Source organism: Strongylocentrotus purpuratus, unplaced genomic scaffold (genome assembly GCF_000002235.5).
Source record: "Strongylocentrotus purpuratus isolate Spur 01 unplaced genomic scaffold, Spur_5.0 spur5_scaffold_15, whole genome shotgun sequence".
NCBI lineage: Eukaryota > Metazoa > Echinodermata > Echinoidea > Camarodonta > Strongylocentrotidae > Strongylocentrotus > Strongylocentrotus purpuratus.
The window spans coordinates 19,130,034-19,143,417 of NW_022145600.1; the positions used below are offsets into that span (position 1 = coordinate 19,130,034).

Consider the following 13,384-nt stretch of genomic DNA (forward strand, 5'->3'; position numbering starts at 1 on the left):
GACCTAGGTTAAAACCGAAAGTCTGCGAAATATACCTCAAAGACTGGTAAGATGGCATTTTGAAAAGGGTGGGGGTAAGTGCGAAGTACACATGTGCATACGTGAGGTGATATTTGAACGCGCACGTGCGCGTAAACACAAGTACGTACTTTTAGTTTTAGTTTATAGGCGTTTTTCATTCACAACTTGCTAGGCCGTCGTCTCTTTCCAAAATTATTAATTTATTGAATTTTCTCTCTAAAAAAAGTTATAGAGTCTAAAAAGAAAAAAAGAGGAAGGAAAGAGGATGGAAAGAGAAAGAATCCTAAAAATAGTCATTTATGACATGAAATTGTACATATATGTATATATATATATAAATAATTCATAAAATAGTGTGTGGCAAAAATAGTCAACTGTGACTGATTGCCAAACAAAAACAAATCAAGAAGAAGAAGAAGAAGTAAATATTCATAATTGAATGACACACGCCCTTAAGCCTAAAACAACAACAACAACAACGTTATTCCACAGGAAAAGGATTATGGGGTCTTTGTTTTGAAGATGTTTTAAATTTTTGAAATAACCGGAGTAAAGACTGCGCGCTATACCATGCTTTATTACAAGGTTTTAGTTTTGAACAAATTCGACAAAATATTCCTTCAAATTCATTACATTTGTGGGTGTTATACATTTGTGGGTAAAGTGTTATTACATTTGTGGGCGTTATTACATTTGTGGGTGTAACACCCCCCCCCCCCCCCAACTGTGACATCCGCCATGCCACAGCCGTGAGACATATAGTAGCATTACATTTGGGAATCAAAATACAATCCTTCAGTAAATAAAATATACACCAAACAAAACATACAAATCACATAAACACGATGCATTTTCTTTCATAGGTCGTTTAATTTGATAAAATCCAGCAACTGGAAGACTAGAATAATCAAAAGTTGAAGATTATATTGAATAGACTATCATTTCTACAACTTGTAATATCGCATATTGATATTCAGATTTTAAGTTTACATCAAATGAAAGAAAGGTGCTTTATAAATGCTATTAAAGGTACTCTATAATCATTATGATGAACATAATTCATGATAACAATCATGTAAAGGTTTCATTAAGGTAAAGAAAATGAAAGAAGTAATCCAAGGAGGAGGAGAAGAAGAAGAAGAGGGCAAAAAACGAAAATTAAGCAAGCTACATGCTCTTGATTCCAAAACGGGCATCGCAAAACAGAGATAGTTATGTAACTGGAAGTTGCTTGTGATTGGCCAGTCATTTCACGGAGCCTCACACATTCTCCGTAGGGGAACGACGCACCATGATAATACCTTTGACCGCTTCAGGCGCGTTCGTGCCACAGCTATCTCTCTTAGTACGCTATGGTTTATTCTTCTTGGAGGAACTCGGCCAGTTGTCGCATGATTTCCTTTTTACGTTCAGCGAAATCGTCGTCATCGACTTCAGTGGCACGTGTTACTATGGCTGTGGAAAGGCACAGAGATATTCTCCTCATTATCGTTGTTTGGTTAAATTTTGCATATGATTAAATTTAAAATGATGTACTATTGCTAATACACGACCGCAAAGACTCTCAAGAAATCAGCCCGAGGTCGATGTTAATAGCCTATTGTATATCCTATAGATAGATATCACGTTCGCATTACTTATTCCGCCATTGTAATTATCATACGCTTCAACAGATGATGGACCGGGCCACCGAAAAAAAACACTGATTTTTTTTTTCGTAAAAATTGTACCTAAAACAAACAAAAAATGCAACAACAAAAATCCCTCTCTCCCCCACACTCACTAACATCCAAGTTACGGGCCTGACTCCGTAAACCGTTAGAAGAAAAAAAACAGCCGCTGGTTTCTCTTCTTTTAACGTGCAAATGAATGGCAACTGTGGGCAACAAAGGTCCTGAGCGTCCTTAAATTTACCTCTTCATTTGGTGTTAACCGCTGCAGTTTACCGCTGCATCGAAGAACAAGGCCTAAGGTTAATTATTCGAAAGTCTTGTTAATCGTCTTGATAATTATTCAGCTTTATACTTACGTGAGCATCCACCATCCTCGTTCTCCTCATAGCCTTCTCCGCACTCGCACCAGTACTTTCCGTCTTCCTCCACACACTCGCCGTTTTCGTTGCAGTCGTTGGTTCCTTGGCTGCACTCGGACAAGGAATAGTATTTACGGACTAGCATCTGCATTTGTTCCTCGCGGGCAAGCATGTCGAGGTACTCGATCTCACGTGTTGTCATGGCTGTGTGTAATATTAAAAAAAGACGTATGGAAGAGTATATTAGTGTGAGATTAATTTATCCGCTTGAAGAGAAAGAAGAGTCATGAAACTGAATTTCAAAAGAGGCTGTCTGAAAGGTATCACAAGAAAGTTGATTATATTGTAAATAGTAAGTTGTAAGAATGGCAGATCCGGAATTATCTGGCAAGGATGATGGGGGGGGGGGGACAAGAAAAAAAAGGGTCATTAGGTTTTTTGTGTGTCGTTTTGGCGAAAACATTCTATGACAAGCAACCACATCAAAATCGGCGCCATGAGACCTCGTCTTCTTTATTTCTCTTCTTATTGAATTGGGTGGGAGCGCGTGCTCCTGTGCACCCCTTTGGGTAGTCGAAAACCTAATCTTATAATGATATGTGGAGAGCCAGTTAGGGCGTTAGTTAATATCACATAAGACAACAATTACGTTCTTCTGGCTATCAATAAATAAGACCTACATTCCATGAATCACGTATTAAACAAATAAGCATAATCAACATGTACCTCAAAACATGGTTAAACCAAGAGGTAGCTATACCGATCAATTTATGTTTAATGTTAGCTGTAAAGATCTGGATAGCTTGTACGATATGATTGTAACTGTAGATGTTTATGTGTTCAACTGTTCAGATGTCTTCAACCGATTTGCAATGTGTTTCAGTGGCGGATCTAGGGGGGCCCGGGTGGCCCCCCCCCCCCTCCCTTGAGAAAAAAAATCATGTCAAAACACGTGATTTTTACCTTTTGGGGGGGGGTTGGGCCCCCCCCCCCCTGGCGGTCAAGGAGGGGCTGCAATTTTTAAGTTTTCGAGGACCAAAAAAAAAATGTGCTCACTACCCCCCCCCCCCCCCCCCCCCCCCTCCCATCCCTCCACTGAGTGAATTTTCGGGAGAAAAAAAACCAAAAAGTTGGGCCCCCTCCCCTAAGAAATCCTGGATCCACGCCTGATGTTTTTATCAAACTTACGTGAGCATCCACCGTAGGCGTTGTTCCGGTAGCCGTGATTGCACACGCAAATGTACTCTCCTGCGTATCGTCCGTAGGTTTTCGTCACACACTCACCAGCCTCGTCACAGTTATGGGTATCTGATTTGCACCTACCCAAACTGTCACGAGTCAGCATCTCAAGTTCTAAGTCGCGAGCAACGTAGGACAGGAACTCGATCTCGCGGGGTGTATAGGCTGCAAGTAAGCGGAAGTGTTGAGAAGTATTTCATAAGATTTTGGGGAACAACAATGTGGAATTAATAATAGGCGAGGAGATTATAATAATGGTAGCCACTGTTATATATCGCCCATATGATGCGTTACGTAGTGATTAGTATGGTGCTTACTCCTTTTCTATATATTACCCTTGTTATAGCCGAGCCGCCAAAGTAACTAGCTCTCAAACATATCAAGTACTCGTTAACAGCTGGGTGAAGAGTGGCAAATGTAGATTAACTTCTCTCCAAATGACGTTAGAGCTGAGCTGGGATTTGAACCACGTACCTTTTGATCAACAGTCCGATGACTTATCCACTAGACCATCACACATCTACGTATGATTTTAAAGGGGCTTTCTACCTCGTGAGCAAGTCATTAAAGGAAATTCTTCAACACAGAAAGAGGACATCAATTCGGACAATATTTGTATAAAATGAAAGCTATGAATACAAAAACTGATCCAAAATACCTTTTCTGTGGTGTTTATGAAATAATTCCATTTAATAGATGGTTACATAAAATACTGTTTTATCCTCAATTTAACTTAGGCAAAGGCGCAAGGAAATCAGGTCAGTGGAAAATATGAGACATTCAGGATATTAAAATCATACACCACAACTGGTGAATAGGGAGCATATGACATCACTGCCTAACAGAGTTGCCAAGCTGTCCCCATTATTTAGCGATCTTGGTATCATAAAAGCGTTCAACACTTAATTAATATTAGTTGTGTTTCCATCTTCAAACCTGTTTGGCCGGCTTCTCTGCTTTATTTTTGCTTTTTCGAAAGGTGACTGTTTCCTTCAAAGGAAAGTAGAAACTAGACAACAATAATGTGGATTTTTGTACGAGTAGAGAGAACATTAGTTTGTGATCTAGTTAAAGCATATCAAACTGTTTTTGTTTTTTAATATCAGACAGATGTGAGGATAACAGAAAGTGATTGGCAGATTTGGAGCCCTTGTACCCAATATTGCATACTCAAAAAAATGTGCCTCCTAAACGTGTTTTGTTCCATTTCAAATGTTAGATGAGAAATGCATTTGAAAATTTTTAAATCCCCCCCGGGCCCCATACAAAGTCCTGGATCCGTCCCTGGTCCTAGTGACTGGTAGTGACGGTTCTAGGAGGTGGGGGCTCACCCCCCCCCCCCCCCCCCTCGAAAACAAAAATTAAACAAAATCTTCAAGAACCGATCCCGATGAACGGTCCAGTAAATGAATTCAGTAAGGGAAACGATCACCATGACGACAGAGACTTTCGAAAACTTTACCCGAGGCAATGTAACCAATATTGCATACTTTAAGTAAACACTAAAAAATGTGTATGTTCTGGTCATCAAATTAAAGGAACTTTCTGTGAGTAATTGGGAAAGATGGTTATGTAGTCTTGCTTAAAATCACATGCACTGTAAACATAAATGTGTATAAGGTACTATACACAGGTGGCATGACAGTTTCGTCTAAACTTTTTTTCCATCTGTTTGTTGCCACATTTGAAAATGAAAGCACGTGAAGAACAATTATTTTAGAAGGGCAATTTTATTATATTTTATGATATTCTTCCAAACTGATATTAAAATATTGAAAAAAGGGGTTTAAAAATTACTCGTTCTTCTTTACAAGAACTCAACCTTATCTTTAGGGGAAAACCTAACATTTTTAATATATTCTGTATGAGAGCAGAAAAAATAAGAGAAACAGATTGGTGAAATTTGAAATAAATCGGACCAGAAAGTTTTTTTGGGGTTAAATTGTGAAATCACTAAATCTGAACAAATCCCGAATTGGCAATTTAGTAAGTGGATTGCGAAGTAGTTACATACAACTCTCCCATTTGTTGTGTACACAATTATAATTAATTTCTGTTTTTCTCCTAAGCGAATTCTCCCTTGGGGCACTACTCAAAATATATTATGGAAAGCATAACATCAGAAGTCCTCATTGTAGTCATTGTGTATTGGAACAAATGGGAAAATTTGCCCGCTACTACATCAGAGTTACATTACAGATTTTTTAGCCAATTTGAAATTTAAATACATATACTGATTACAACTTCCAAATTTTGTCCGAAGCCTGCTTCTTTGATTTGTCTACTTTATTTTAGAATAGTTCGCTGTTAGGGTTGAATTTCCCTTTCTGAGGGTACTCACGAGAGCAACCGCCGTAGTTGTTGTTCCTGAATCCAAGTGCACAAAAGCAGATGTACCGCTCATTCCGGCCAAAGGTACTCAGTTGACATATACCATGGCCATCGCAGTTGCCGGTGTCACTTAAGCATCTGTTCTCACTGTCTCGGGCTTCAATCTCCAAGTCTTTCTTCCCTTCCGGGGGTGCTGGAACCGCATACACTGTAAAAAAAATAATAGTCGAAATAACTCAATAAAATTGAGGAAAAGAATTGCCTTATTTTTATTAAGTAAATATTACCTACGGCATCTTAAGTAGAATTTACTTATTTTGCTGAATAAATTTTTACTCAGTTTAATCGAGTAACATTAACGTAAATAATTTAAGTATTGTAATCATTTTAGATAATTAAAAAAAAGCTATGATAGGATTACATATTGCACGATTTGGTACCCATCTAATCCAACAAGTAACATCCACTAATCATTCACTACTTCTATTTAAGATTAATCACTAATCACTAACACTACTTCTATCTAAGATTTAACCGTATATATATATATACATCTACCACCATCACAAACTATTACATACGCTTCAATTCGACACATATTGAAAGGCTCCAAATTTTATATATACTTGATCGTAGCATCTTAAAAGGAAAATTGGTTGACAATTTCCTGAAATATCAAGTTTTGATTTGTTTTGAACTGGGTAACAATTAAAAATTGTCTTTTCTTTGCTTAGCCATGTTAAATGAATTAGTAAATGTTTTAAAGTCCTTAAATTTTCATTCAACCACAAAAAAGAATCGTTTTATTTAAAAAAGAGTTTAATTTGGTCTTAATGAATATTCATAAATTATGTAAATATTTCTATTACGCACTGCATCGGTCCTTACTTTAAAAAGATAAGAATAATCAACATAAATTGTTTGAGTAATACGTATAATTTCTGATTTTGAGTTAAGATTACTAAATTAATACAAGCTGAAATAACTTAAAGTTCTTATGTATTTGATTTTACTTAAATATTCCACGTATGTTCTACTAAATTGAAAGTTTGAGTTAGCAAGACTTAAATTTAGTGCGTAAGTGGCAAAACTAATGTTTTCAAGTAAATTCTACATGGAAAAAATACGTAAAAATTACCAATTACCAAGTATCACTGGTGGTGTATTTGTGTGTGTGCGAAATAAACCGATACGGGAATATTTAACTAGGCGTTGTGGCGTGTGCCTGTAAACAGCGGAAGTTACAAACGTATTCAGCCGAGGGACGCAGGTTCGAAACAGAGTCACGTCTTTCGGATGGTGACGTTTAAAGGTCGGTCCCCAGACGTAAATAATCATATCTGATTGATACACGTCTGTAAACCCCCAATACACACACACACACACACGCACATACATTAATTTGATATCTTGTCTGATTCAAGTTCTGTTGCCCGTAAAGGTGGAATAATTGTTGTCTTTCCTCTTTTCATGAAATGACTGCGACATTATATTATATCTCCGCAGAACTTAATTCAGTCAATCTTACATTCTGAGAAGATGTTCTTTATCTGTAATGAATATTGTCACAATATTTCATGAAAAGAGGTTTAAAAAAATCCCCAGCTTTATGTGCAAGAGTGAAGCTTTGACTTGCCCTTATATACATGTATCTACTTACGATAGCAAGAAGAATCTGCACCGCGCACCCTATATGGCATCACACACTTGCAGTAGTACGTTCCCCATCTGCCTTCAGTACATGTACCATGGTTGTTGCACTTGTTGGTGTCTGATTCGCATTGCCCCTTGGTGTCGCGACTTTGCATTTGCAGTTCCTCGTCTGTAAGAATACAAAAGACGATTTAACCCAGAGCCATCTAGATGTATAATTTGGCCAACCCGGTTCGAGTTTGGCGATATGGTGAAAATTGCGTTTTGGGGCAAGCACACAACAAAAATATAATACATGCATGTATATGCCATGTTGTGACCAAGCTTCAAGCCACATTGGCCAAACTCTGCGTGTAGATGGCTCTGATCTTACCTACTCGTAATTCCCTGCCTATGCTGTATGACATTGTGGAGGCGCGGTGGCTCAGTGGTAGGTTGATCTTGTAACCGGGAAGTCCCTGGTTCAAAACCAAGTCGATGCACTAGTGCCCTTCGGTAAGGTTTTTATCCGCATTACCAAGTTCTTTAAAGAGAACTTAAAGCCGTCGGTTCCTTGCAGTAGATAGTGAGTTTGAGTTTATTTTATTTATATAAGGTAAAAGCCCGAAACAGTTCGCAGACTGGTTTCAATCAGGGCCTTGTCGACATAGTCATGAACATCTCTCCCGTTAGTCATGTACAAAAATATCATTAATTTATGTTTTTCTCATAAGCTCCGTCTCAGTTGGGATACTACCAAAATTATAGCAAAGATGGCATTTTATTCAAGGTACTCTAAAAAAAAAAAAAAGCCGAATAGAGAGTTGTCCGTCCCTACATCACGGCCAACTTGACATGCATGTCCAATACGTATAGTGATAACAACTTTTTTTAAAGAAATAACGTTGTTATTGTCTGCCCGATTTCGTTTTAACTTTCACCAATCTGCTTTTCTGATTTTCCGCTTTGTTTCAGAATAATTTGCTATTAAGGTCCGATTTCGTTTTTAACTTTCACCAATCTGCTTTTCTGATTTTCCGCTTTGTTTTAGAATAATTTGCTATTAAGGTTAGATTTTCCTTTAATGCGATTTACAAGAAGTCTCTAGGATGGAGTTTTCCTGTCTGTTCCTAAATTTCCCGCATTAATAAATCCAGAATGAATCAATCGAAGAGAATAAAATAAAAAGACAGAGTTAACCTTTATGTGGTGGGACAAAGAATAAAGGAGAAATAGAAGCCAAAAACATTCGTTCTAAGTAAAGATTATATGTAGTTTTCTGGGAAAGTTGACTTTGTATTAGTGTCGTATATCCCTTTCTTTTACTCAATCACGAGTTCAATAATCGAAGAGTGTAAAATAAAAAACAAACAAGCTTGTCTTACACGATAACAAAGACAAAGAGTTGAAAAGGTATTTCAAGTAGACCTAGTGATAATGTAAGTAATCTAAAAAAGTTGACAATGTAAATGTTTTTAAAGAGGCCGTCAGGCGGATGCAAATACTTACTTTCATTGAGCATTGATTTCAGAGCCATCTGCAGCTTACTCACTGAAATTCAAAAAAATGTGTTGTCTGTTTTATCGTAATATCAGCACATGAGGCAAATGAAATATATATATTATGACATGGTGGGTGACCTAATATCTACATTATTTGCATCTTATCTTACTTCTGTAAAACTTCTTTACGACTTTTTGTTTTAATCAGTATATTTTACGTTAAAAATTTACATGCAAGTAAGACGACTTTAATTCAACTCACACAAACACACACACACACACACACACACACAAAAACTCACACGTACACAAACTCACACGCATACGCAAACATACACGCTAAAGTGAGTCAGTCCATAATCTGCAACCCAATGTGCTACTCCAAGATCTCCCTTTCTTGATTCTCAGTGCATACAAAGAATACGGATTATGCCGAAACCTGGCAGACTCTAACGCTACAAACACACACAGGAATTCATTAATCTCATACCAAGATGGGAATTCCAAAATGATTTAACTGTACGATGGCAAAAAGGGTAACTGAAATAAAAGTAACCAGGGATAACTTCCTTCCATCTCTTCAGCAGTGAATACATTAGAATTATGTATGCCTGGCAAAATGGCTCAAATCTAGCTCAAAGTATTTAGGCAGATATTTTTGACACATGGGACGAATTGTCCAATACCGTTCGATTACTAAACTTCGTTAAAACGAAGCATATTTACAAAATACATGAATATATGCATTTTTATATAACGACAACGGAATGGTGTAAAGATATACAACGTTACATACTCAGATTCTCATCGGCGGCTACCATTCCGACGCCGATGACGGCGACCACAAAAACAAGGTTAAACTGCATCTTGATGTCTTAATCCTGACACAGTGCGAAGCATAAGAGTACTTTCTCCAAGGACAAACCTTAACAAACTACCCCGCTCATCAGGACCGGTCACTCTTTATAGGGGTGCACAAGGAGCAATTGGAACGCAAGGACAAAGTGCCACGCCCAGTCGACTGCGCGCTCATCCGTCCACCGATTACACTTTCTTTTGCAAGGTGGCGCCGGGGGCGAACATTGAACTCTGCGAGTCTTTAGAAATTGGCGTTTGCGTAGAAGGCTTCCTCGTATTAATCTGCATTCTTTCACGATTACCTGAGATCTTAAAAAAACCATCCATCTCCCACTGCTCCTTCGTTTCACAAATCCGATTGAAAGATGTTTCCACAAAGAGTTAATCCTGAGGGGGAGAAGGACAATGAACCGAGGTTTTTCTCGAGACAGCGTGGTTCCGACATTATCATCGATCCTGCATGACATGAGCATATCCCACATCATTTACAGAGGTTTTAGAGGGGGGAAAGGGGGAAACAGAGAGAGAGAGTGTGAGAGAGAGAGAGAGAAAGAGGGAGAGAGAGAAAGAGAGAGAGATAGGGGGACAAGAGAGAGAGAAGGGGAGAGAAAAGGGGGAAATATTCTTGTTAGCATGTTTACGAAACGCATTCTTAAATCAGATCTAATACTCGGTTTCATGCTTACACGTCGCATGATTTAATATCTAATTTATGTTGGTTTCCGTTTTATATATACAGAAGAAGTTTTTGATACGGTTAAGTACCTACAACTTTACTTCAACTTTCACAACTTGGTACAATCAGTAAATCACTAGACCGGTTTGCATGTTCTATAATCATTGGTAAAAAAATAACTTCTTTTTTAGAAGAAAATAAATTTGGAAAAGTGTAATTTCAAATGTAATACACTATGGTTATATTGTTGGCCTGCTTCAATGCAAACAAAAAACAATTGTATCAACCTGCATCCCTAATATCACAGTTTCTAAATTCATATCAATAAAGAAATTACAAATTCACTAAAGTCAGTTTGTATTTGTTTGTTGTTTCAAGTTCTGCCCAAAATTTCTGAAAGATGTTTACACAAATGCCACTTTTTGTAGCAGCAGATAGTTATTTGCTTCTTCGAAAGCTGTGATCTTTAGTTATTTCTTTGCACTTTTAAAGTTATTTCCTTCTCTTTTCTAGATTACTTTCCTGGTGCAACGATTAGGAAAACCACTCAACCATCCCTCAAATTCGTTTAATCCTATTTTGAAGATATCTTGACCCGGAATCCTGACTTATCATAGCTTAGTAATTGACGGGACCAGTGATTTTTGCGACTGATTACATTGATCACTATGTGCAATAAATCGCAAAAATCAATCGCACGATCAATTGCTAAGCTATGGCTAAGCCCTGTTGTTCAATATTCAATTCTGTCAAAGTTGAGCCACATTACGAAAGAGGGGTTACATGTCATTCTTTCAGAAGGTTCGTTATTCCGAAAATGAAATAGGGTTTGTAATTTTGAAAGAATTGAATAGGGGTTCCAAAAATGAACCTTGTATCGTTTTCTGAAATGACATCTTCAGAATAATGAATTCATTGTTCGAAAGTAGGAATCCGTTGGCATGGGAAATTAGTATTTTGGAATTACGAATAAGTAACCACGGAATAATGAACCTCCGAAAAAACTACAAAGTATACCGATGAAAATATTTCCGTGCGCAAGCGCTTGAATTGTGAACAGTGGTGAAAAGGGGGACATTTCATCTCTGCATTTGCTACACAAAAGCACGAATATCTGGACAATTATACTTAAAGGGCAAGTACTCCAAAAATAGCTTTCTTCCAATAGAAGCAGAAAAATCAGATAAACCAATCGAAACAAAGTTTGAGCAAAATCGGATAACTAATAAGAAAGTTGTGAAATTTTAATGACATGAAAAACTTTGCAAATCACTAGACATATTGGCATCTCACTCATGAGTCTGTGATCATGTCCTCACATTATTTTCTTTATATCGATAATATAAATTTCCTATTTTTCCCCTAAGAATCTTATTTCTTCACACCAGCATCCAAGTTAGATCGATAATAATATGTTGTTGTGTGTATGCATTAACATAGAGTATTTTTGTTCCAGTTTAATCATGAAAAATGTGAATTTTTATAAATTATTTATAGAAAAAAATCAATAATTATGAATATACAATATTTAGAAAATAGTATAAATTCTTCGAAGATCATGAAGATTTTGTGCAATGTCATGCACGCAATATGATACAAAACACATAACCTCTATAGCTCTCAAGTCGATTCGACAACTAATAGTCGTTATTTTTCCACTTAAAGACATTTTCAAGCCCCCCTTTTTTTAATGAAGTTCTAAATTAGTATTATCTTTCAAATGCCATCGGAATTTAACCTTTTTATTTTTTGGCCTGCAAATGGGACATAGTACCTTTAAAAGGATAAACAAGAAATAATCAAAAAGAATGGCACGCATTAGAAATGAAGGAAAATCTAAAAAGCCTGAACAATGATTACCGACTGTCGTGAAATGCTTATTAATTGTTACCCACTATTTTCGTGTTTTTCTTCAAAATTCGAATACAAAATATTATTCACACGCTTTTGATAGTAACTTTAATTAGTATGCTCATAGTAGATTTATAAAGTGAAACAGGCGGAAAATAAAGCGTCTTCAAAATTAGGTAAAACAACATCGTCAACAACAAGATCAGAACAATTGATAATCGTGATAATGTTGATTATATACCTCACTTAAGAAATCTAGTCATCTGATTGGTCGAAATTGCAGTCATAAACGTTAACTATTCCTTTAAAATTCCCGGTAAAATTCCAAACCCATGTAATAGTTCTAAAATCCCGGCAAAAATCCAGTTACCATGGTTACCGGGAAAATAGTTCAGTCTTGGTGAAATACCCATAGGTTCACATGTTAAAAACTGGTTTGAGCGATCGAGGATACCGTACGTGTGCGAAGAATTGGTCGGTAATTTCAATACTGAAATCTCGATCGTACTAAATTCCAAACCGAAGGCAAAAATGGCTGAAGAAATTCTCCCAAGATTTCAACTTCTTGATGATGATCAAATGCAAGACTTGCTGACAGTAAGAGCACCAAAAGGGTACGTTAAATTCTCCATATTTTTTTTCTTCAAAATAGATCTAGTAGGCCTAGATTCTAGTAAGTAGGTTTAGTAGTGCTAAAATCCTTCCCATAGAGATTGCACACATCCCTATGCATTGGCCATTGCGCACTTGCACACATCCCTATGCATTGGCCATTGCTAAATTGGTCGATGTTTTAATTACCAGAGATTCAAACTAATATTGCTCGTGATCCTGAAGGTGATACTCAATAAGTGAGTTGTCATATGAAAGCGCAGGTTTTTCTCCATATTCCCCACAGGGCCGGCCCACCCCTAAGATTGTAAAAATATCTTGCTTAGACTAGAATCTAGATCTAGTCTACTCTCAAAGATACACTTATAAAAAACAACCGTGCAGATAAACTAGAGAAAGGCCAAGATGGTGTCATAAGTTGACTCTTTTTTTTTCGGCATATAAAAGTATTAATAACTGCTTTAATATTCGAGAAATAGTTGTTTTCTCTCAAAGCAGTCATTAATACTATACTATAATATGGCGAGTGATCACTAACATTTTAAACAAATGTAATAATGAAAACATGTAAATACACTAAAACATCTAGATCATTTTCTGTCTAAGTTATTTAAAAAAATCATCTGTTGT

At 36.9% G+C, this 13,384-nt stretch overlaps 1 protein-coding gene and 1 long non-coding RNA gene across 4 annotated transcripts; one reads left to right on the forward strand and one right to left on the reverse strand.

Annotated features, from left to right (window-relative positions):
- Positions 1-871: 871 nt before the first annotated feature.
- Positions 872-9,931, reverse strand: EGF2 (epidermal growth factor-related protein). 3 transcript variants are annotated; one of them, XM_030985278.1, is made up of 7 exons: positions 9,554-9,772; positions 8,765-8,806; positions 7,284-7,445; positions 5,634-5,831; positions 3,242-3,457; positions 2,051-2,257; positions 872-1,476 (listed from the first exon to the last, which is right to left on the reverse strand). In XM_030985278.1, exons 1-7 carry the CDS (start codon positions 9,621-9,623, stop codon positions 1,379-1,381), a joined length of 993 nt encoding a protein of 330 aa, XP_030841138.1. In that variant the 5' UTR covers positions 9,624-9,772; the 3' UTR covers positions 872-1,378.
- On the forward strand, positions 8,166-8,488 carry LOC115924075. Its single transcript, XR_004064166.1, has 2 exons — positions 8,166-8,247; positions 8,324-8,488. It is a non-coding gene; the product is annotated as an uncharacterized LOC115924075 (long non-coding RNA).
- Positions 9,932-13,384: the final 3,453 nt, after the last annotated feature.

Excerpts from the sequence above, each read along its gene's own strand:
- EGF2 (XM_030985278.1), bottom strand. The coding sequence starts at position 9,623 with ATGCAGTTTAACCTTGTTTTTGTGGTCGCCGTCATCGGCGTCGGAATG. Across the intron at positions 5,832-7,283 it reads TGCAGATTCTTCTTGCTATC|TGTATGCGGTTCCAGCACCC; the intron begins GTAAGTAGATAC and ends TTTTTTTTACAG. Across the intron at positions 2,258-3,241 it reads CGCCTACGGTGGATGCTCAC|CCATGACAACACGTGAGATC; the intron begins GTAAGTTTGATA and ends TATTACACACAG.